At 42.4% G+C, this 25,415-nt stretch overlaps 1 protein-coding gene across 3 annotated transcripts in view; it reads left to right on the top strand.

The window, feature by feature from the left end:
- The window catches only part of SNCB (synuclein beta), a 46,079-nt gene extending 32,479 nt beyond the window's left edge, over positions 1 to 13,600 (top strand). For 2 of the 3 annotated variants that reach the window (XM_063447284.1, XM_063447283.1), the window contains exons 6-7: positions 3,920 to 4,009; positions 12,644 to 13,600. In XM_063447284.1, coding sequence (XP_063303354.1) covers positions 3,920 to 4,009; positions 12,644 to 12,676 — 123 coding nt within the window. In that variant the 3' untranslated portion in view covers positions 12,677 to 13,600. Of the gene's footprint in view, positions 1 to 3,919; positions 4,010 to 12,238; positions 12,282 to 12,643 lie in introns of all 3 variants that reach the window. The other variant, XM_063447285.1, reaches the window with a different exon arrangement.
- The last annotated feature ends 11,815 nt before the right edge of the window (positions 13,601 to 25,415 follow it).

Genomic DNA, 25,415 nt, shown 5'->3' with positions numbered 1-25,415 from the left:
AGCCCTGAGCCCAGGGATTCCTCCCTGTCAGACCCCCCGCCCCGCCCCGTCCTCTCCAAATCTCACACAATTATTTATGGCCCGGGACAGTTGTTACGTACCTTTTCCAATGACGTACAGGTCTAGCTGTTTTGTTTTGTTTTTTGCATGAATAAGCTTGACTAAACCTGTGCTTGACTAAAACTGCACGCCTTAACTTCCGGAACATAATCAGAATATCCATTGTGTGCCAAACATGGTCTAAAAACATGCATATTTTATAATGATAGAATAGTAAGGTGGTCCTCCGTACTCTATTATGCACACCATTAAAAGGTGACATGCTACTTGCATATTGCAAAACAGCGCTAAACATTAATTATTCCTTTTCAAACTCTAGGTTTCGTTCTGTTCTTTGCTTTAGGCCTGAAGTGGTTAGTTCTAAAAGCATTTCTTGTGGATGGTGGAGGATAGTGTCTCCCTTAAGACTGAGGAATCAGATAGAAAGAACAAGGATAATTAGGTTGGGAAGATACAAAGACATCCTGGGTTGAAACCGAGATAGTGATGTCATTGCTGGTAAGGAAGGAAGTGGGTTAGGATGTCTACCTGAGGTTTGGATGTGATTACATTTGTAGGAGAATTGTAGAATTGGAATTGTGGGAGAGGTGGATAAGGAAACGGGGGATGGTAAGAAACTTGTCCCGGCAGTCAAAAAGCACCGGTAAATACATTACCAATTTATTTTCAGTGCTAGAATTTCCATCTTGGGAATATTCACTAACAGAGTGAGTTAATCAGTGTGTTATGGCTCTTGGGCATTATGCACCTCGTCCCCACCCCCTCAACAGACAGACTGGTTTAAATTTAAAATAAATCTAGCGTCTTTATGTATGTGTTATCTGTGCTTTCTACTGGGACAGAAAAAGAAAAGCTGATAATTGATTCTTGGGACATTGAAACAGGATTGTTAATTGAAACGCCTGTTTCGTCCCCCCTCCTCCAGTGTTCATTGGTATACATATATCACTCCTGATTAACACATTTACACTCTTGATACCACAAGAATAAAAGCTGCAGCGCAGAGAGAAAAATATATACGAGAGGGGAAAGTTTAATGTAAACTTAACGATAAAAAAAGACCTTCGAGAAGACTCACAGTATCCAGGCATCGATGGACATTTGACCAATTCTCATTTAGGTCACACTCACACTGCGCTGCCCAGTACCTTAAGTTACAATGACAGACACGGCTAGAATTCTCAGCTTTCACTATAAAGAGGTCAGCCCTAATCAGAGAATCGGAAAGTCTATCCGATAAGTGCTTTTAAAAGCACTATTAATATTGCCTGCATCAGTCATTTTAGCATTGAGTTATAGGGGTCTTTTTTTTCTGTGCAGATAGATAATTTTTTTATTTTTTTTTTAAAACAACTAATTAATATCAGTTGCTTTCTTGGGAAATGTAATCTAGAAAACAGGAAGGTGTTGAGAAAAGGTTTGCATATATTCATGAGACATCAGGTGACACGTAATTTTTCATGATCTGAGCGAAGTGTAATGGGGACACTTGTTAAATTAGTTTCGTATGTTAAGAGTTTTTGTTACGGGTTGCTAAGCAACATCACAGAGGCCAATGCTGTAAATTTGCATTATTGGGAACAAAATCTAATGTATACTTTTAAGGCTGTTTAGGGAACTATATAAATAACATTCATCTTTTTTTTTTAATATATAATTCTTTCTTTTTTGCATTGACAGAGGTTATCACATTTGTGCTGTTTAGTGGCTTGTGCAAAAGCCCATGTATGGTTCAGTTGTTTACAGTTACAGGAGCAGAATTATAAGTAGTATACTGTACATGGTATGTCTTGTTGACACTGGAGTAGTAGCTGCCATCTGTCGTTTTTTTATACAAGAATAGTAAGAAAACATGTTTAGCATGTAGTAACAAGAAGTTTGACTAGGAACTTGTGTTGGTTGCTTGGTGTAGCGAACAGTAGGCCGGGGTACCGGTTGTCTCGGCCTAATAGAAGAAGGAGAGGGAGGTTGGGGTGGGGAGGGGAGGATTTGGTCGTTGTTGTATCTGTCAGGGTCCCTGGCCTGTCTATGTGTCTCTAGTGTTTGTCAACGTAGCTTTCCCACGTGTTAGAAAACGTTTTTATGGAGCTTTGTATTTGGGCTGTCAGTTTGTCCATAAGGTGGCATTCTTTAATTTTGTTGAGCACCATGGCTATGGGGGGTGTGGTGGGCCATAGCCAGGTTTGGGCAAAGGCCCTTCTGGCTGCTAGGGCGATTTTGTTAAGCAGCTGTTGTTCCAGTCTGGACCAGTTGTCAAAGGGTTTTGCCAGTAGGAATGTCCATGGGTTCAGTTCGACCGGTCTGGATAGTATCTGGGATGTCAGTGGTTGAATGTTTTCCCAAAATAATCTAACCTTGGGGCAGTGCCACCACATGTGGGTGTAGGTCCCTTTTTCTCCGCAGTTTCGCTAGCAGAGATCGGTGAGTGTCTTTTTCATATGGTATTGTTGGACCGGTGTGGTGTAACACTGGAACATTGTTTTGTATGATTGTTCCTGCATAGTGACACATATTGAGGTTTTTGAGTTGGCCTCCCACATGTCTTGCCAGTTGATGCCCTCTAATGTATCTCCTAAGTCAGTTTCCCATTTGTCGGTGTAGTGTAAGTCGCCCCATTCCCAAGCGGTGGAACAGAGATGGGAGTAGAGCCCCGTTGATATTTTTCCTCGTGGTAGATTTGTTCAAAGAATGTCGGTTTGAACATTCATCTTTTTAACTGCTAATATGATCGTCTTTGTCTCAGTCACTTAGTTGACTCTGCACTTGTGTGAGGTGTGTAAAGTTGTGTGAGTACCGTAGATTATATTCTTACATTTAAAGTTGGGCACTGTAGTAGCTTTCTATTTTCAGTGATTCTCAAACAGTGACTGATTTAAACGCTAATCGCCAAGACCATTGCACCTTAATGTAGTGGTTTTGTTGCATACATATTGCCCTTTTGTAAGAAAGTATGAAATGCATTGTCATTTATGAGTAATGGCAATGTTTGCATTTGCCCAAAAGCACAACTGGTGGCTTCCTACTTCAGATCGCTCCATCAATGGATTTTACATTCTGTTTCAGTGTGTTTCAAAGAGAAACACGGGATTCTGTGCTTCTCATAAATCACTGTTTTGTAATTAAACACTTTTATCCCCGACTAACCGGTTATAAACCAATGTGCCAGCATGGGAACAAGGCCTTAATATACAATCCACACATTACATCCACATGTACATTTGTAATGTTATTTTTCATTGAATGTATTTGCTTTGTGTAATTCTCAAAATAATTCTCAAAATTATAAAACAGTGGGAGAGGTTTATCAGTCGCTGACACTTTCCCATCTGAGTTTTGGTGCAATTTATTAAATCTGTTGGATTTTTTTCATGGGTTGCTTTCCTGCACCCTAACCATCATTTTTGAATATGTTGTATTTGTTCAGCGGTTGTAAAAGATTTATGAATATTTCCCCCATTTTTTTCTCCACAATAAATTTGGCGGTCCTGTGAAACGGAAATTTCTGCAAAAACTGGCAAAATTTACTATGAAGAAAACAGTTTTTAATAAGTACGGAATTTAACTGCCAGTTTTTCAGTAGATTTTGATAAATATTCTGCGATGTGTGAAATATCAGGCATCAAAATAAAATAAACAGGCCAAGATGAATTTCAAAACAAACCCCATTTTTAGTGTTTACGTTTTATATAATATTTTATTGACTATTGACTCTGATGAATATGTGCAGTTAGTTTTTAAGGGCACCTGTTATTCAACTCGGTTGTGTAGTTTTTCTACTCGTTGAGAAAGATCTTGACTATGTTGTATGTCCTTGGTTTAGTTGGATACATGTTTGAAATTATTTTTTTTGTGTCCCCAGCCTGAAGAAGATGCTCAGGAGGCTTTGGAAGAACCTGCAGCTGAACCTCTGCTGGAGCCAGAAGGAGAAAACTACGAAGAAGCTCCCCAGGTGAGAGAATGAGCAACAAGTCATCACATTGTTCATTGTTTTTCAATATCCTTTTCCTTTGTTTGTTCATCACATTAGCCTAATACAGGGATAGCTAACCTGTGGTACCCCTGCTCTGGCCAATGTTCCCCTTGATGCTTGCTGGTCTTCCCCACGCTGTGCAAGTTGAGTATGTTCCTCAAGGATAGACATTCAGGATAACTAAGTTGACTAAGATTTTTTTTCCCCTCTTCAAAGGTAGTCAAAGGGCAGTGTTGCAATGACAATGCTATTAAAGAATGGCCTTATTTCTACATGCAGTTACATGTGGGAAAGGGTAGATAGGAATACATTAGCACAGGAAATTTTATTTTTATTATTTTACTGTTTTTTAAACTTTAAGGACCTGGGGCAAACTTCCCATAACACAAGTATAGACTTTGAAGTACAGAGGATGTTGGATAAGATAACTCATGGTCTGTTTTCAGGAGACCAAAGGTCATAGGATTCCATGATTTGAAAGGAGGGTTCATCATAGGGATGACAGGTTCTTAAACCAGCAAATGCTTTTTGAAAAATATAATTATATTGAATGTAAATATAATCTTCCTCAATAAAGACGATTGTATGGCATTAATAGAGCTTGTGATGATAAGCTAAAGGACCTCTCCAGTTTGTGAGTTAAAATGTAATATCCCACAGCTCAGCTAAAGAACTAGCCTGTAGTCCTGATTCTTTTTCAGTGTAGGTTTAGGCTTTTTGCTGCCGTAGGTTCAGGACCATCAAGATTCCCCCCCACACTCCCAAGACTCTAACGTGACAAAAAAAAAAACCCATGTACCATAATGCCAGCAGTAAACATGCCCCTTTGTGTAATGTCTGTGACTGCAACTGTATATCTATGTACAGAGATCAAATGTGGCTGCATGTGTTATGTTAATGTGTTTGACTACCGATGTTAGATTGTGTTTATACTGCATTTGTTGTGTGTGAATATGCGGGTGCACAGAAATTGAATGCATGTAGCTTAAATGATCCAAGAGAGAGTGTTTGAGCTATTTCTGCTCTTCCATTGCTTTGGGGACTGGGCCCTATTGAATTAGATTTTTATTGAGAGGTAAGGTTACTTGAGATGTGAGTATCCCATGTGCACTGTGATTGGATAACTGACACACCCACAACACTGCAGTCGGTATGGATATGCCATGGGGTTTAAACCCATGCAAAGCAGCTTACAAGTGCCAACTGCCCCCTAGCGAGCTACCAGTAGGAGGCTGCACTGGGAAGTGACAGTAGGCACTGATATAACAAATAGACATGTGCAATTAGTTTCGTTCTGAATGTAAATTCGTACGAATTTCATGCCATTCGGATGCTTACGAATGTCCGAAGTCCCGTAGTGACGAAGTTCGGTAGTTCGGAAGTGCAGAAGCTCCTAAGTGCCAAAGTGATTCAGATTTCTGAAAAGTGGCAAAACAAGAGGGAGGGAGGGAAAATTACGTGAATTGTGACAGGAATCAAGAAGCAAGAAGCTAATTCCTTTTATGCAATGTAATGCTTGCTTGCCCAATCCGGTTTCACTATTCCCTGTCCAATGAAATGAGCAATAGACATGTGCAATTCGTTTAGTTCCGAATGTATATTCATACAAATTTCATGCCATTCGAACATTCGGATGCTTCCAAATGTCCGAAGTTCCAAAGTGACAACGTTTGGCAGTTCCCAAGTGTCGAACCGAATGCCATTGGTTCGAATTGCCGACGCAGACACATTTTTTTACTTACCCGAATTTTCAAACCTAATTTTTTGCCTATGCACATCCCTAATAACAAATAGCATATTAAAAAAACAATTAATGAATACCCAAATCCCCCTTAGCCTGCTATCCAAATTCCGTTAATCTAACAGTAAATAAGCCTGTAATACTTCTAATAAGTACGATCAGTTCCATAATAACAGGAAGGCACATCCGATACACATAGCTAAAAATGGATCAGTGCCTCTTTAAAAGGTGGTTTATATGTGATACCACAGTCAGTCCAGATAACAAGGGATATAGTCAGTAGTGATGTGTAAAAACAATTCAATGAGCCATCTGCAGGCCGCAGCTATAAATAGCAAAAGTCTGTGAACACCTGCTGTGCCATTTCATTACCTGTTTCTCCCCCTGGTGGATGTTGATGAAAAATTCATAATCTTCTAAACTAATTCACAATCACTGCTGTAGGTATCATCATGACAATGGCTAGTGGGTGGGTGGACATTTTGAGGTCTGCCATGGGATGTACCTGGTTCAGTAGATTAACCATAGTGATAATTGCCTAAGGAATAGCAACAGCTAACAGTAAATATGATTGTGAGACTGTTCCCTTTGACACATCAAATAACTAGGTAGTTTTTGTGACTGACACATCTGAGACATAGTGTGACTAAAATATACAGATGCATTTATAACCAAGATTTAGTTCAAAGTTAAACTCTTTTTAAAAGGTGTCCTCATAGATGTCCCTTATACTGCAAAGTCTACTAATATTTTTCCGTTAACAGAATATGCTCAGCACTATAGAAGGAAATTAAAGTACCAGTATTGGTACCAGTGTTTTGAAGTGGACATGGTGCAAGGACTTGGCACATACTTAGATATATTATATTACTGCTGGAGGTGTAGCTCCACCTGCGAAAGCCTGCATTAGCCGAACAAGAGTTCCAGGCTGGCTAATATCAATTTTGAGCATTTTTTTTTCCACAGAGGATTATTCATTGGCTCAGCTGGCATGAGGGGGCTCAGGGTCTGACAGGACCCAGGTAAGAGGCAAACCAAGAGGCAAATCCTTACCGGGCAACAGTCCTAGGGTGCTCCTCGCGTCATAACCACTAAAGTGGGCTGTAGTGGTTATGATGCTTGGAATAATTTGCTAAAGGTTTATGTCAAACATCATAACTGCTCCAGCCCGCTGCAGTGGTTATAATGCCGGAGTACCTTTGCCCGGTTCCCTGGTAATGGGACAAACTATTTAGCAACGGTTTGCCTTCTTACCCAGGTACCAACAAGGCTATGATGCGCCCTGGTGGTCCAGTGATCTGCTTCCATCTTGTGCAGAACCGCAGGGGTCAGCATTCATTGGTTGAGAGCATCAGATGTTATTCTGTGTAACGAGATGTTCATTTCTGTACGTGCAGCGTTTCAAAGCAAAACGCTGCACATACAGATTCCAGGGACCATAGCCACTTCAAAGGATCACTATAGGGTCAGGAACACAAACATGTATTCCTGACCCTATAGTGCTAAACCCACTATATAGGTGGTTTGCCCCTCTTTAGCCCCCCTATAAAAGTTTAAAACTCACCTTATTTCCAGCGCAGCGCAGGTCCGCCCCCTTTGTGACATCATCAAAATGGCAGATTTTTAGTAAGTAAGTAGGTTAGTAAGCGCTGGCCAGCCACGACATAATTAAAGGAACACGAACACTATAGGGTCAGGAATACAACCATGTATTCCTGACTCTATAGTGCTAAACCCACCATTTAGGTGGCTTGCCCCCTCTTAGCCCCCTTAAAAGCAATGAAAACTCACCTTATTTCAAGCGTCACGTGGGTCCACCAGCACTGGCCCTGCCCCCTTGGTGACATCATCACAATTGTCGGTTTTTAGCCAATCCAATGCTTTGTCATGGGGAAAGCATTGGATTGGCTAAAATCAGCATGGGGGCGGGACCAAATGCCGTTTTGGCCAATCAGGACCTCCTCATAGAGATGCATTGAATCAATGCATCTCTATGAGGAAAATTCAGCATCTCCATGCAGAGCGTGGGGGCATGGGCGTAGGAACCCCAAAAAATCTGGGGTGATAGCATTTTTACTCGTCGGGTATATTCTGATTCCGTAAACTAGGAGTTGTTTATCCCATTGTACAGCGCTACGGAATTTGCAGTTGCTAAATAAATGATTAAATAATAGACCCTACATTAAGCTTCAGTGGTTCTGGGGACTATAGTGTTTCTTTAATGTGAGGTAAATTAGAGATTAGTGCCACGAATAATATGCTAGATTGCCTACTTACAACCAGATGAGGATGATGATGGGCTCTAGCTGCAGTCTGGCTCCACTGGTCTGGTGTAGAACAGGCTCTCTGGAGGCTGTTTGTAACTGTGGTCACAAAAATCAATGTTCTGGGAGAACGGGAAGCAGCTCAATTTTTTGGGGGCCCTTTACACAGCTCAAAGTCTGGGTCCCAGGGTCCACCTTCATGTTCCACCAATGAGTTTGTTCACAGGGGGTTGAGTGTGTAGGGGATGTCCTGATATGTGTGTAAGGAATGCATTGTGTGAATCTGTGTTTGTATGTGTAAGGGCTGCAAGGTGTGTTTCTGTGTATGTATGGGATGCAGTGTGTGCGTCTGTATGTGGTGCATTGAGTGTGTGTAAGGAATGCATTGTGTGTTTCTGTGTGTGTAAGGATTGCATGATTGTGTGATGGATGTCAATCTCTCTCCCTCCCTCGTCACTCTCTTTCTCCCCCTCCCTCCCTCCCTTGTCACTCTCTTTCTCCACCTCCCTCCCTCCCTTGTCACTCTTTCTCCCCCTTCCTCCCTCCCTCCCTGTCAATTCCCCTCCCCTACCTCTATTGTAGCGTGGCCGAGCTCTGTATGATCCGCGGGTACAGGGAGCTTTTGTTTCCTGTACCCGGCCGGATTAAAAGGAAGTGCACACTCAGTGTGCACTTCCTGTTAGTCCGGCCGGGTACAGGAGACAGATGCTCCCTGTACCCACGGACCATACAGGGCTCGGCCACGCTACAGTGAGGGAGTGACAGGAGGGAGCGCTGAGCGCTTCCCTCCTGTCAGCCCCTCTCCTCATGCTGCGCCCCGGCGGTGCGCCCTCATGGACGCACCAGCCCGGGAAAAGCTGCAGCCGCCTGAGGCTCTCTGCAGAGCGCTCGGGCGGCTGCAGCATGAGGGGGGCCGGCGGAGCTCGGGGGGATTTCCCTATAACCTGTCCCCCCCGCATGATTTGCTGGGGGGGAGGCGTCCCCCTATCCCCCCGGTTCCTACGCCCATGCGTGGGGGCGCTGAATGGTAGGACTGCTTACTGTGCAGCCCTGAGCCAGGAAGCCCCTCCATCTAAGGAGTGGCCACTTGGAGGTATCCCTAGGGGCAATGCAAACACTGCCTCTTCTCTGAAAAGGCAGTGTTTACATGAAAATGCCTGAAGGGAGCTATTATACTCACCAGAACAACTACATTAAGCTGTAGTTGTTCTGGTGACTATAGTGTCCCTTTAAATCATCACCACTTCAATGGGAAAAGATAACCTGCTACATTGTAACAATGTTTTTTTGAATATGAATGTACACAGAGCTCGAATAAAAAATTTTTTATTGAAATTTTATTGTCATCCGTAATTGTCATAATTTTACAAATCAGTATTTTAAATGAACGTTATCACTGGCATGTAGCCTTTGCAATCCATATGATTCGGACTACAAATCCCATGCCATGTCAAATGTAATGGGAATTAGTCAACAGCAATTGGACTGCCAAACATTGTATATCCCCAGAGCTTTGCTCTTCAATCGGGTTAACTCATTAGGTGCCAAGGTATATACAAAACTATCTACTCTACATGCCTTCTGCCATTTTGGATTAATAAGAGGGGAAAAAAAAGGTTCGTAAAAAAGTTAATGAAATTAATTCACATAAAATCACTGAAATAAACTTTATCAATTCACTAAGCAAAGTTTGCATCTTATAAGCATCAGTGCAAGAAGCTTAATCATACTAAATCATAAAATGTGTTATAAATGTAAGGTGATAAAATAAATAGATGTACTAGTGGTATGTGTAAACAATCCAACTGGCCCATGGTTCTAATTGTGGTATATTTATCACACTGAGAATTGACTGTGACTTCAAAGGAAATTCGATACAATCTGGGTCAGTGAACAGAAACTGGTACTCTGCAAAGAGCAGGTGCCAATATATATCTCAAGGGGGGATTTCGAGCTTAAAGTGAACCTGTCATGACCTATTGCAGTATGTGTATATATATATATGTATATGTATATATATATATATATATATATATATATATATATATATATATATATAATTTATCACAGTGAGCCCTAGTTTATTCCGAGGGATGCTCCTAATATAAGCCCTGCCCTGAAAATAGGCCCTAGTCGTTCGCTAATCTATGTTCAGGGTTTTTTCCCTGAACATAGATTTGCAGAATTCCAGCTAATCTATGTTGCAGAATTCGCGAGTAAGCTAATCTATGTTGGGGGAAGTTTCCCCGAACATAGATATGCAAGATTCCATTCGCGAGTGAGCTAATCTATGTTCGGGGAAGTTTCCCCAAACATAGATTTGTGGTATTCTATTAGCGAGTAAGCTAATCTATGTTCTGGAAAGTTTCCCGAACATAGATTTGCAGGATTCCATGCCCTAGTGAACTGGTCTTTGTTTGGGTGAATTCCCCCGAACATAGACCTATTTTCTAGCACACATTTGGTTTTCTCTGAAATAAGACCTCCCCCCGAAAATGATCCCTAATGTGTTTTTCGGCGGAAAAATTTATATAAGACCCGGTCTTATTTTCGGGGAAACATGGTATATTTCGTTTTTGGTATATTACATGCACTATCGCCAAGTTTATCAGAGGGTCTATGGGTGTTACACCAGTTATGCCCCTCTCTACATAACTAGCCTTACTTGAAGATGCTTACCTAAGCAGGGCAATACTCCCTGATGATGCTAACATGCTGGCTCCACTGCCAGCACATTGGTGTCAAAATGTTCTATACACCCCCTTCACGCATGGGAAATGATTGCTGTGGGAATAGCAATGTGACAGAAAGCATGAGAAACACATGGGGGATTAAGGGGTTTATTTGCATCACGTGTTACTCATTCCTAGACCCATATGTTAGTAGCATAAAGAGGTCTATAAGGAACTCGCATTAAATTAAAATCTATACATTTGCTAGTATTTCTACGAACACCATATATATATGTGTGTGTGTGTGTGTGTATATATATATATATATATATATATATATAGAGAGAGAGAGAGAGAGAGAGAGAGAGTATCTCACAAATGTGAGTACACCCCTCACATTTTTGTAAATATTTTATTATACATTTTCATGTGACAACACTGAAGAAATGACACTCTGCTACAATGTAAAGTAGTAAGTGAACACAGCCTGTATAACAGTCTAAATTTGATGTCCCCTCAAAATAACTCAACACACACCCATTAATGTCTAAACCATTGGCAACAAAAGTGAGTACGCCCCTAAGTGGAAATGTCTTTTTAACATTAGTCTAAGTTGTGTGAACCATACAAGTAAACTTTACAAGAAAATAGTCAAAGGAACTGTATTGCGTATATGGACACTCCACTGCCCAAATACAAAATAAATAAAAATCACTGTTTAATAAGTAAATCCTAAAATGAAAACATGCATGTATTTAAAGGGACACTCCAGGCACCCAGACCACTTCTGCTCATTAGAGTGGTCTGGGTGCCAACTCCCACTACCCTTAACCCTGCAAGTGTAATTATTGCAGTTTTTCATAAACTGCAATAATTACCTTGCAGGGTTAACTCCACCTCTAGTGGCTGTCTACTAGACAGCCACTAGAGGTCACTTCCTGGTTTCTAGCACAGGAAACCTGTGCTAGAGCGTCGCTGGACGTCCTCACGCTGTGTGAGGGCCTCCAGCGTTGCTCAAAACCCCATAGGAAAGCATTGAAATGATTTTTCAATGCTTTCCTATGGGGAGACGTAATGCGCATGCGCGGCATTTCCGCGCATGCGCATTAGGTCTCCTCGGCCGGTGGGCGAGATCAGTCTCGCCCACCGGCCGACGCAATCACAAGGAGGAGCGTCGCGGAGGAGGAGACAGCGGCGAGGGACATCGCCGCTGCCTCAGGTAAGTCACTGAAGGGGTTTTCACCCCTTCAGTAACCTGGGATTGGTGGGTGGGAGGGAGAGGGACCCTCCAGTGCCAGGAAAACGGATCGTTTTCCTGGCACTGGAGTTTCCCTTTAATTATGCATTTATTCATTGGAGTTATATCTAAAAACAGCTTGTAAAGCCTGCAGATCTCGTGTCTGTAGCCTTTGCAAGCCCTAACCTTTTAACCAGAGTTTATGTGAGTTTATATTTAACCAGAGTTTTAGATGACTTGCTAATAAAAATTTAATTTACAATCAGAACAATATCTTTTTTTTTATTTACACAGACTGATTTCTAAACACATTTCTGATAGATTAAAGACCATTACTGTGAGTATTATTGTCGTGGGGCTCTGATATGAATTCAAAAGCACCAAGTATGCATTCAAGTAAAATTGGGACATTAGGATAGAAAAGAGGGACAGAGGGATGTGTATCTAAACCAGAGGGATTTGTACCCTCCTAAATTGGGACACTTGGGGAGAATGATTTCTAACATATGTCACTTGTGGCCTTTTCTATCCCACACCTTTTTACCTATCTTTCCACCACTTCTTTTTTCATCTCATTTCCTGGTTGCATAAATGGTCCAACTTCCTGGGATACGTGTGTATATTGATATTCGGCATGATGACTGCATGTCTACTGTTGTTTTTAACACTTTCACACAGTCTGGCGTTCTTGTTTTTCAGGATGATTATCAGGAGTATGAACCAGAAGCATAACATCCCTGTATACTGGACACCTCCACCAGCAGCATCAGCAGCACAAACATAGCTATAATAAAGATATTATCCTTTCGCCTCAAGCCCTAATCGTTCCCTGAGAGGTGTGTGAAATTACCCTCCCCCCTTTCTTCCACCCAAAATATGAGCTCTTCCTTTTATTCACCTTCAGAGAAACTCATGTCAAGTGATTTCATGTATGGTAACCTTTAGCGTTGAGTCATAGTCTGAACAAAAAAAAGATATTTAAGACAAAAACTAAAAAAAAAAAATCCCCTTTGTAACGTATGACCCATATGAATGCATTGTTTTTGTCTTCGCAGTCCTGTTGCCCCCAGAAATTATTTCTGTTTCCCTCCCAGAAAATAATTTTTGGGGGTTTGGTGAATTTTGTCACACATTTCTGTTTTGTCACCTCTCCTGATTTGGTATAGAAGCTTGTTCTGTGGCTGTGGGGCCTGCAACCCTCTGAAACGGTGCAAGCTTATGATATTCCTGAGCGTCTACCTACATTTAAAAAAAAAAAAAAAAAAGCATGTTTTTATAAACAGAAGGTGGAAGAAAAACCCACCTACAAATGAATTTTCTACTTAACTACTTGGCTGCCATTATTTTGAGCAACGTATCTCTTTGGCAGTTGTGGAGTTAAAGGAAAAAACACACAAAAATAAAAATTAGCTGTGGATGACTGACCTTTGACATAGTTAACTCAGTGTTATAATGTGACAGTTTTTTTCTTTTGCTGTTGTTTTTTTATACATGTATACACACATATCTACGAATATATTAATGGTTTGACTTATTTGTGACTGTTCTGTAAAGCCGAAAAAAAATATTTGTGGGAATCCATTCAGAATCTTTTCAATGTTCTTGTGTTCCAAATAATTTTGCAAAAGGAATAAAAAAAAAAAGGATTAACCAAAAGTGATGTAATCTCGTGTGTTGCAACGCCAAGAAGGTTTTTTTAGATTAATAATAATAATTTTAGTTCAAGCTCCGTTCTGCCCACTTGATTTCTCTATTACAGGACCCCTGTTCCACTTCTACCTCAGGCACGGACATTTTGAGCTGTTTTAAAATGTAATTTTAATGCAACATACAGACATGCATATATACAGTACACACTAAAAATGGGCAAGATACATTTTTTTCCCACACAAGAAGTTTAGTGTCTTTACTGTATATATCTGCATTTTTTTGTAAAAAAATAAATAAAAATTAAATAAATACCAAGAAACTTTATGGAGTGAATTGACTGCTTCCGTGTGGGAAATAGTCTTCCATTCAAGGTAAGTTCAGTGTCAAATTTTAGTACAAATTTTTGCTAGCAGGTGAAATGTGACAACTAGAAATATAGGGATACATGCAAATCTATTAACTGAGAATAATCAACAATTTTCCAGTCATTAGCCAGTAACCCAAAACTTTATAACCTGCTATTCACATGATTTTTGGGGAAATTAAAAGTGAATTTCAAATTTAAAGGCAAATTATTCAAACTGGAAAAATTCTCCGTCAGCTATACTTCCGGTTTGGCTACTTAGGCCTTAAATGAGAAATTTATTTTGAATTGCTGACAATTTTCATGTTTCATAAATAATCCAGTAAACTCGCTATCTAGCAAAGTATTCTGTATAGCAGATCTTCTGAAGCTAGATCTCTGGTCAGGGACAGGGCCCTCTACTTTTTGTATTGGTCTGTTTATTTTGTACTGTATTTTTTCTTTTTTTATAATTCTTTATTTTTGGTGCAAATATGATTAACAAACATTCCTGTGGTGCCACGACAGCAGACACAGGTGGAATAATGCTTACAGGGTCATGGCGATATACAGTTGCACATTTTTGTTCTGAAGTAGGATAACATGCTAGTAACACTTATTGTAATACAAGAAACACGTGTATGTAAAGTTAACAAGAATCATTGCTAAGAATATCATGTCGCTCAACGCTAGAGTGCTTAACATCTAATAGGTGGGCCTGCGCAGTACGTAACCAAAGAACAAGATGGTGGCTTGCATTTTGTAGGTAAAACACTAACGGCAGTCTATGTACTATGCAAGTACGTGCGCTATGTACTACCACTACATCGCGCTTAATAAAGTGATTAGTCTCAGCATTAGCAAAGTGCATTGCGTTAGTTATAGTGCCCCATCAACAGCTACCAGTTATAGGAGCTACATCTACGAAAAACAATATGTCAGTTTTGGCAATATTATGCGCGGTTGATCTAATATCTGCAAGGCTGTTGCAAACATGACTTAGGTATTTCTATTTAGGCTCAGACCATCCAATAGTTTAGGCACTGTATCTGATAGCAATTCCCTGAGGGAGGCTCCCAACTGACAGTTAAACATTAAAAGGATGTATACTGGAGACACATAAACATTAAAGGAAAATAAACTAAATAGAATGCATGCAGACACTAATAAGGCCTGTGGTAGGTGAGTTGCTTAGCCTTGTGGTGGTGGTCACTGAGTCCCGAGTGGGTGCGATTCACAGTTCGTGGGTCAACCTGTAGGTTACTGAGCTACAGCACTTCCCTGCCAGTCTATGGGACAGGTTGATCAGCCTATGCCCACGGCTGGTAGGCCGCCGCTTCTGGGTGCCGGAGATGCCATGTTTTGGCAGGTGGATCCAAGGGGTTGGTAGAGTGGGTGCCCGTCTCCTGGGGTGGCTCTCTGTCCGCGTCGGCCCCCTGTAGAGGACTGTGATGTTCGGTAGGTCGCTTTTGTTTTCCCCACACCCTTCTGCATACCGGGTCTGTGTGGGTCTTGTGCCGTCTCCTGTCGACTGGATATCGGTGCGTGGGGTCTCCATCCCCCCAAGGCCTTTTGGGGGGCCCGTGCCTGGTGTCCATTGATCCTTTCCGCGGGATCGTGGGCCAATGGGTTCTCCGGGTGTCGGATGGCCCTCTGGGTATATGGACGGCTGTGAGGGGTTACCTCCGTTTGAGCCCCCGGCTCAGAAGAAGAGCAGGTGTGGAAGGCCCCAGTATCCTCAATCCGCACCGCAGGAGGCGTATATACATGTGTGCCGTTTCCATTTTCAGTCTTCTGCTTGGGTGAGGGGTATGCTTCAACGATTTTGTTCTGGGACCGTTGTTTTGAGCGGGAGGGTTGCCTCTGAGCTCGGTCTTGGATCCGACTCCAGAATTTGTGACAGATGTCGTCAAATCTCCGGTTGAATGCGGTGAGCCAGTCTTGTATTGTTAGGCCTGGCAATGAGTGCTGGGTCGCTGAGGCGGCGGCCATGTTGCGTGCGCCGTGTGGGTCTCTAATGGGCCCCTTGCTTGATGCTGGAGAGCGAGAGTTCTACAGCCGGGACCGGGATATCCCCCCTGGTCCAGGGGGGGGGGGTAAAGGGGTGAGTGATCAAGTGGTAGATGTGTTGCAGCTGCTTATGGGTCGGGTGATAGGCCGTTTCACTCGCCCGGCAGCTATGGTAGGCCGCAGTGTGGTCTCCGCTGGAGAGTCGAGTGGGTAAGTCCGCAAGGTGGCAGGAACTTCTCCCGGGATCATATATAGATGTGTGTATCTTTGTAGGGTGTCGGCGGCTGGCTGGGTGCCCGATATCAGGCAGATTGTGTGATCCAAGTCTGGAGCTCATGCGATGTGCAGCCAGCCGCCATGCTGCCCAGGCCCCGCCCCTGTACTGTATTTTTTCCAGTTGTACAGTGCTGCGGAATATATTGACACTATATAAATGCCAGTAGCACATTTTCTTTTACCAATGATTTCTCATTAAGCAATACAAACAAACAGTGAATAAACAATGTAACAGCAGCAAAATGCTTCCCTTGGCGGTCTGCCAGCCAGCTGGAATGCGCTCATCTGACTGGCAATCTCAAATTTGTGCAACTTTTGTGTCTGACATCAACGTGCACTCCTTGCAATTCGCAAGCACTATATTTGACCCTGTAACTCTCCAAGACACCATAAAACCTGTACATAGGGGGTACTGTTTTACTCAAGAAACTTCGCAGAACTCAAATATTACTGTTTCAAACTGGATAAATTGTATAACAACGATGATATTTTAAGTACAAGTGACATTTTTGGAATTTTTTACAAACAAACAGCACTTTTATGGACTATATTATTGTCGTACTATGTTTTACTGTTTTAAAACACTAATATTTGTGTTTAGTGAAGTCTCCCTCAAATAACAGTACCCCCCATGTACATGTTTTATGGTGTTTTGGAAAGTTAGAGAGTCACATATAAGGCTTGCATTTCATTTTTTTGACATTGAAATTTGCCAGATTAGTTATGTTGCCTTTGAGAGCGTATGGTAGCCCAGGAATTAGAATTACCCCCATGATGGCATACCATTTGCAAAAGTAGACAACCCAAGGTATTGCAAGTGGGGTGTGTCCAGTCTTTCTTAGTAGCCACTTAGTCACAAACACTGGCCAAATATAAGTTTTTTGCTTTTTTCACACAAAAACAAATATGAACGCTAACTTTGACCAGTGTTTGTGACTAAGTGGCTACTAAAAAAGACTAAACATACCCCACTTTCAATACCTTGGGTTGTCTACTTTTTCAAATGGTATGCCATTATGGGGGTAATTCTCATTCCTGGGCTACCACACCGTCTCAAAGGTAACATTACTAATCTGGCAAATTTCAATTTGAAAATGGAACGTTCTATATTTGACCCTGTAACTTTCCAAAACACCATAAAACCTGTTAAAGGACCACTCTAGGCACCCGGACCACTTCAGCTTAATGAAGTGGTCTGGGTGCCAGGTCCCTCTAGGATTAACCCTTTTTTTTTATAAACATAGCAGTTTCAGAGAAACTGCTATGTTTATACTGAGGGTTAATCCAGCCTCCAAAACCTCTAGTGGCTGTCTCATTGACAGCCGCTAGAGGCGCTTGCGTGCTTCTCACTGTGAAAATCACAGTGAGAGCACGCAAGCGTCCATAGGAAAGCATTGATAATGCTTTCCTATACGACCGGCTGAATGCGAGCTCGGCTCCTGCTGCGCATGCGCATTCAGCCGATGACGTCGCAAGGAAGAAGGAGAGGAGGAGTAGAGCTCCCCGCCCGGCGCTGGAGAAATAGGTAAGTTTAACCCCTTCCTCCCCCCAGAGCCCGGCGGGAGTGGGTCCCTGAGGTTGGGGGCACCCTCAGGGCACTCTAGTGCCAGGAAAACGAGTATGTTTTCCTGGCACTAGAGTGGTCCTTTAACCCCTTAAGGACCAAACTTCTGGAATAAAAGGGAATCATGACATGTCACACATGTCATGGGTCCTTAAGGGGTTAATGGGGGGTACTGTTGTACTTGTGAGACATCGCTGATTACAAATATGTGCATTATTTTGCAGTAACACCTAACAGTATTATGACATTCACAGCTAAAATGTCAGACAGAAATACAAATTAAAAAAAAATCTTATTTTCTCATTTTTTTTTTTTACATTTTATTCATAATACATTATGTTCCATATATGAATAGTTAATGATAAATTAAAGCCCTGTTTCTCCTGAACAAAATGATATATAATAAGTGTGGGTGCACTTAATGTGACAGCGGGGAATTACGGTTGAACAGACAGCGCAAATTCCAGTTTTTGTTTACGTTTTGTTTTGATCAGAACGTGCACTATTGACTCCGTCCTGAAGGGGTTAAACGTTTATTACATTTAATGAAACAATGTTTTTTGCTTTATTTTTTTGTTTTTTAATTCTTTATTTTTGTAGTGCGTACGATGGTAACAAATGCTTAAGAGGAACCCCAAAGGCATTCCTCTAGCGTAATATACACAGTTAAAACATAAGGGTAAACAGTAGATCTTGCACATTTTTTGGTGAGGAAGTTGACAGAATAGGTTTACATTGTTTAGGTTCAAAAAGTAGCATAGATTCCTTTTATATAAGACAATAAGTAGTACCAAGATTTTCATTGCGATGTTTAGCAGTTTAAACAGTAAAATTTTTGTTCAGCCCCTGGATAAAGACTGGGTATGAGACCTCGCTAGTTTGCAATAAACATGCTAGATTAGTTGGCTATATGGCCACGTAATCTACATTTAAGTTTGTAGCTTGGTATTGAACAATTTAAGATGTGTTGCACTTTTTTTTTTTTTTATTTATTTTTTTTATCGTGCAGGGTGTTACATCATTTGGAACTACGCCACAACAGCGCACATGCAGACATACATGTTAAACAGTGGCATAGAAACTAGCACATTTTTTAGTATAAGGTTAAGCTGGGCTACGTTGGCACAACACGTAATCGAGGCATGGGGTCATCAGCGCTGGGTTAAGTGGGTGTAGTGCACATGGGTGGCCGTCCTTATGAGAGATAGACGCTGTGCACATTGTGCCCATGTCCCATGTGTCCTGCCTCTTTATCGAAATGAATAAAAAAGGAGCGAATGAGTATGAAGCGGCTGTTAAGTGCACCTTCTGAAAGGTAGAATCCGCGTAACTATTGCATTTACCCAAGCTGGAGTGATGTCAGAATGTGTACCCCATCTCGAGTGAGTACCGAAGTGTAGGTAGGTGGTGTCATGTAATACGGGAGGGGGGGGGGGGAGTAGTAAAATTAGCTATACTCTGGGCAAAACTATGGACCTGCATGGTGCGAGGCTCCGCAAGGCCTTCCCCCTCTGTGTGTTTGGTACAAGCAGTATAGGAGCGGGGGAGGCTTGTGGCCCTGTCACATAAGGTGTTGTGAGCTTGGCAATAGTGTATGAGCCAAAAATAACTACGGTCGGTTGTGAGAGAGTTGTAACATAAACAAATTAAAGCAAACGTAAAATTAAATCAACAGGTTTTAGGAGAGGTTATGTCTCTGTGGTGTTAGGGACCTGATTGGCAGCTCCAAGTCCTGTTTCCACGTTCATGTCCCTGCTTCGGACGTCGATGGAGCATGTGTGGATCTGGGAGTAAATTCTTTTATTCCTACTGGATTTAGTTGAGACATGGACGCTGTGGCCGATGCGGTCTGGGTGAGTAGGCCCATCTTGTGGAGGATGTCTTCCAATTCCTGCGGTGTGCTTATGCGTCGAGTTTCTCCCTGGGCAGTAAGGGTCAGGGATCTTGGTGGGCCCCAACGATAGGGAATGTCCTTTGCTCGCATGAGCTGGAGGAGGGGGTGCAAAGATCGGCGCCAGGCCAAGGTGTTTTTGGTTAGGTCTGGGAACAATTGCAGGTTAGCTCCCTCAAACTACAGCAAATTTTGGCCTTTAACAGCCGACAGGAGTGAGGCTCGGTCCTGTAAAGACTGAAATCTGATAATAATATCTGGCGTGGAGATCCGTGGCGCGGTCGCAGGTTTAGGGATGCGGAATACCCCATCTAACTTCACCGCCCTGGCCTGTTTAGGCGGTAGGTTGACGGCCAAAAATCGTCTTATAAAGTGTGGTAGATCCGTTTGGCTCACCACCTCAGGCATTCCCCGAACCTTAAGATTGTGCCTCCTCCGTTGATCCTCCAGGGCATCCACTCTTTCTGCGGTTGCTTTCTGCTGCCGCTGGAGTTCCTCTAGCTGTTTCTCCATCCCGGAGAGCTTGGTGTCCTGTTTGCAGTGGGAGGCCTCCAGGACTGCGATTTTTCCCTGTGCGCCCTCCACTGTTTTCTGGAAGTGGGCCATGTCACTGGCTAAGTTAGTACGGAGCTCCGTCAGCATTTTCTTTAGAAGTGATGCCGTGACAGGGTCACTGTCTTCTGTCGGAGGTAACCAGGGACCCGTCTGTATGTTGGGTACGGTTCCCTCACCCGTGTCTAGCAGGTTTTCCGAGGAGCACGAGGAGCCTCCATCGAGGTGCGCCATGCTGTCCCATGCGGCCCTCGGGGAGTTACAGAACAGTTCTCCAATGTCCCGGGCTGGCAAGCCCTTGTCTGATCTAGGTTTTTTGTTTTTCCGTCCCATTTCAGCTTCCCAGAGGTGGGTAAGTATTTTGTCGTTTGTTTTGCGGGTGTTTTGCTCGTTTAGGTAGCTTTGTCAATATATCTCTCACGGAACTTGTGGGATCTGCGGCCATTCAGGTCGACAGCTAAGCTCCGCCCCTTCTGCTTTTTTTTTTAATGATGCATATTGATTTTTTTTTTATCTAGCTGGGCAGACATGTTGAATCAGAGTCTGTTACATGACCAACACCTGCTCAACCCAACTTACCCTCTGCTGAGATTTCTTTGGGTGCCCTGTGTGAACGTGCAGCACCAGGAAAGTTAGCATTTTCTATTGAGAATTTAAAATAGACAGTTTCACATAAAAAAAATAAATAAAAATGAAATGTATGATGTACTAATTGGATGGTGAGTTAGGTTATGTTCATATGGAAAAGTCACACCAACTGATGAACTAAACTAGGTACTTTCAATGGAGTGGTTACATGTAGAACAATAGCTGATCAAATAATGGTCCAAATCAATCTGATGAATGTTTTGTAGTGTAATATAATCTTTATTGCAAAGTTTCAAGTCCTACGCTACTAGATATGCCTAAAAAATACTTGCCACTACAAGCCTAGAGAGTTCAATGGTATTGTCCCGGGAGTCGTGGCTGGACGTAACGTATTAATATAGCGAAAAACAAGCTCAGGGTAATCCAAGGTCAAAAATACAGAAATACACAGAACATGTACAAACCCAGGTCAGGATACTAGAAAATCACCCAATATGAAGCCGGGTTAGGATACCAGAAATCACAAGTCAAAAACAAGCTGAGGTCAATATCAGGAATATAACAAGAGAGACTTACTATTAGCACTAACATGTATCAGGACAGAAACCGCAATATGGCAATGGGTAAGGGCTAAAACAGGCCTTAAATAGGTTGAAATTAGTTCGAGTGAGTCCACTTCATCTCTGCAACCCCAAACAGGTAAGGCCAGGGACTAATGAAAGTATTTAGAAAAATTGTCCAAATGGTTCTTATCTGCCGTCACAATCTATGTTTCTAAACAGCATGGGGTCGCCTATATGACGCGATCCCTTTAAGGCGTGACATCATGGCAATAACTTTTATTATTAGGTGCTGCAGTTTGGCCTGCGAACCAGCAGAGGGACCCGGTCGCAGGACCGAAGGTGAGTACAATCCTATTCAGGCTGCGCGGCCACGTGGAACGTCCGTGGCCTGAGGAGTGGACAGGTAGGTTTGTAATAGCTATACTCACGAGGGGTTAATTTCTACTTTCTGATAAGAAGATGGCTATAACGTTACCTGTAAATCATATTAGGGTTTCTAATAATCATGCCTAAAAATAAAAAATGTCTATCTTTATTCTTCAGCCAATTTCTCTGTCATGAATGCTTTGATGGAAATTTTCCTTCATGGAAAACTTGCTCAGTAATTTTATAACATGACAGGAGGCTTCGTATTTGCCTTAGTCTCTCTTTACTAGAACTCCACAGCAGCACAGAAAAACAACCAATCAGAAAAAAGTTAGGTACTATAAAACCCCCTTCCCATTGCATCATTTCCTCTTTCTTTGCTGCTCCGCATCAGTACAGGTCAGAGTACCACTGCCTCCTGCTTCTAGTGGGTGGCTTTGGGATTTAGTGCGATTTATTTATGATTGTTATGAACTATGCTTGGTTGTGAGATTTATGTGCCTTTCTGGCTCTTTTATTTTCTTTGGGGAATGTTTCCTTTACATTACTGATAGTTTTTCATGTGTTTATTTATACAGATTACTGGTAGTTTGCTATGTGTTTATTTATACAGATTACTGACAGTTTTCCATGTGTTTATTTATACAGATTACTGGTAGTTTACCATGTGTTAATTTATACAGATTACTGGTAGTTTGCCATGTGTTTAGTTATACAGATTACTGGTAGTTTGCCATGTGTTTATTTATACAGATTACTGATAGTTTGCCATGTGTTTATTTATACAGATTACTGGTAGTTTGCTATGTGTTTATTTATACAGATTACTGATAGTTTGCCATGTGTTTATTTATACAGATTACTGGTAGTTTACCATGTGTTTAGTTATACAGATTACTGGTAGTTTACCATGTGTTTATTTATACAGATTACTGGTAGTTTACCATGTGTTTATTTATACAGATTACTGGTAGTTTACCATGTGTTTATTTATACAGATTACTGGTAGTTTGCCATGTGTTTAGTTATACAGATTACTGGTAGTTTGCCATGTGTTTATTTATACAGATTACTGGTAGTTTGCCATGTGTTTATTTATAGTTTTCTGTTAGCTTTCCATGTGTAAATGTCACAGATTTATGTGAGTTTCAGGTAGATATATCACAGATTACTGTGAGTTTCCATATGTATATTTATATCACAGACTACTGTGGGTTCTATGGCTATGTATATGTATACATCACTGATTACTGTGAGTTCTCAGATTCCTGTGAGTTCTAGGCCAGTGTATATATATATCACAGATTACTGTGGGTTCTATGACTATGTATATATCACAGATTTCTGTGAGTTCTATGTCAGTGTATATAGCACGGCTTGCTGTGAGTCTTAGTGCTATAGATATCACGGATTGCTGTGAGTTTCACTGACGGTAGATGTCAGTCCTGTCTATGCCGATACTATTCTATCTTATCAGGCTTCTTGGGAAGATTCATTGAGTTGAAGAGACCTCCTGAAGAGACCATGAGTACTATACCCTTCAGGCGGTACGATGATGATGATGACCTACAATAAAGATAAGATATATCATACAGATCTGTATGTACATGTGCATTACAATTTGCACTTTAAAGAAGGTATTGCTCAGCAGAGCTTGATTTTATGGACACTATATCACTGGAACATATCCAGCTTAAACCCAATATAACAAGTTTTACCTCTATGTTGCCTGCTGGGCACTTAGGGACCGCCAGTCCCGGTTACGGTTTATTCACACAGTAGTACGCTGTCTAAGATTAGTGTGTAAGGGACCTAGGTCACAGGATACCCGGAGGATTTACAGACATTTGCCAAACTCAGAGGTCCCCATTACTCATTTAATATGAAACCCAGGATTGGCCTGCTATGTCTGTGCCCCATTGATTGGCCTGCTATGTCTGTGCCCCATTGATTGGCCTGCTATGTCTGTGCCCCATTGATTGGCCTGCTATGTCTGTGCCCCATTGATTGGCCTGCTATGTCTGTGCCCATTAGAATGGCCTGCTATGTCTGTGCCCATTAAAACGGCCTGCTATGTCTGTGCCCATTAAAACGGCCTGCTATGTCTGTGCCCATTAAAACGGCCTGCTATGTCTGTGCCCATTAAAACGGCCTGCTATGTCTGTGCCCATTGAAACGGCCTGCTATGTCTGTGCCCCATTTATTGGCTTACTATGTCGGTGCCTATTTGAAGGGCCTGCTATGTCCGTGCCTATTTGCTTGGCCAACTATTCTGTGTCCATTCATTTGGCCTGCTGGGCCTGTGCCCTTCTGACGGGCCTGCTCTATTGGAGCCGAACCCCTTTTGGCCGCAGGCCTTGGGGAATATCACTGAGGAAAAACCAGTGCCCACCAGTGACATGGAAATAGGCAGGTGTCCAGACAAGTACCATTGCCATACTATCCAAGAGGACACCAATGTACGGCCATCTGAATATGGTGGGAAGGGTGAAGGCCCTAAACCTCATGCCTGAAGGGCAGGGTTTCGTATGAAGACCCCGGACACATCCACGGTTTACTCCAAACCGGCGACGGCACATCTCCAAGGAGAACTTCGCACAGGCAAGGACCGGTACTCAGACACCTACAGGAGAAAGCGGTGTTTTTCCTTGTCTTTAACATCTACTGCGTATCTGCCTCCCGGAATCCTTATAGGTGTCGGTAGTTTTTTCCCACGTTAGGTTAGCTCCTGGCCCTGTCCAGTGGGGCTTACTTTTATTACCTTCCGGCCTGCTATTTGCCTTCTATCTGAGATAGAATTGGTGTATGTACTCTTATCTACGTTAATTGTTGCTTTTTTGTTCTTTCATGACTTCCTTTTCGCTCGGGTCGTCGAGAGCCCTGACTTGACCTCCTCCGACCTCCCGGGCACTCGTGGATTGCGGAGAACGTCTCCAGCTTTCCTCAGACTACCAACGGTCTTCCTGGACCCCGCGCGCGCGCATGGGATCCGGATAGTCGGTTGATAGTTTTCCATCGTTGTTTCCGAAGATTGCCCTCAGCCTTATGCTGACATTAATAAGTGGTGTGCCCTGCAGTTGGTCACCCTGAGTCTCTAGGGACTCTAGTTTGGATCGCAGGAGGGTGCGGCCCTCCATCACCTCGATCCGAGTATATTTATTTTCAGAAACAGAGGGCGAACCCCTCTCATATACAGAACCGGATACTGATTTGTTATTAGAGGGCACAGCCCCTCCCTCGACCTCAACCAGATACTGGGCTGGATACAGAGGACAGGTTTGGAGGACACATTCTCATAGAGAGAACCGGTCACGGATGTAGACTCTGCTGTTAGTTATTAATGGGTGCGGCCCGCTCAGGCTAGCAGCCGGGCGCTATCACGGTATGCGATCACATTAGTAGAGAGCGCGGCTCTCTCATACACTCGACGCTCTACAGTACCGGCCATTTGTTCATCACACAGGCTTGTAGCTGTGCAAGACATTGATGACTACATAGAGAGGCGTCCCTCCTGCATTCAATTAGAGCTGACGTCCATGCTACTAATTTCGTTATAGAGGCCTGCCTGGTCATGCAAGATATACATACTTAGACTGGATCCCTCTATTCTATCTACTGTAATGGATCTACTGGATCCGGACCGCTGTAACACACGTGAGAAATACTCA

This window comes from Pelobates fuscus, chromosome 3 (genome assembly GCF_036172605.1).
Source record: "Pelobates fuscus isolate aPelFus1 chromosome 3, aPelFus1.pri, whole genome shotgun sequence".
Lineage (NCBI taxonomy): Eukaryota > Metazoa > Chordata > Amphibia > Anura > Pelobatidae > Pelobates > Pelobates fuscus.
Note: the sequence above shows the minus strand (reverse complement) of the source record. Positions and strands in the feature narration are given on the sequence as shown.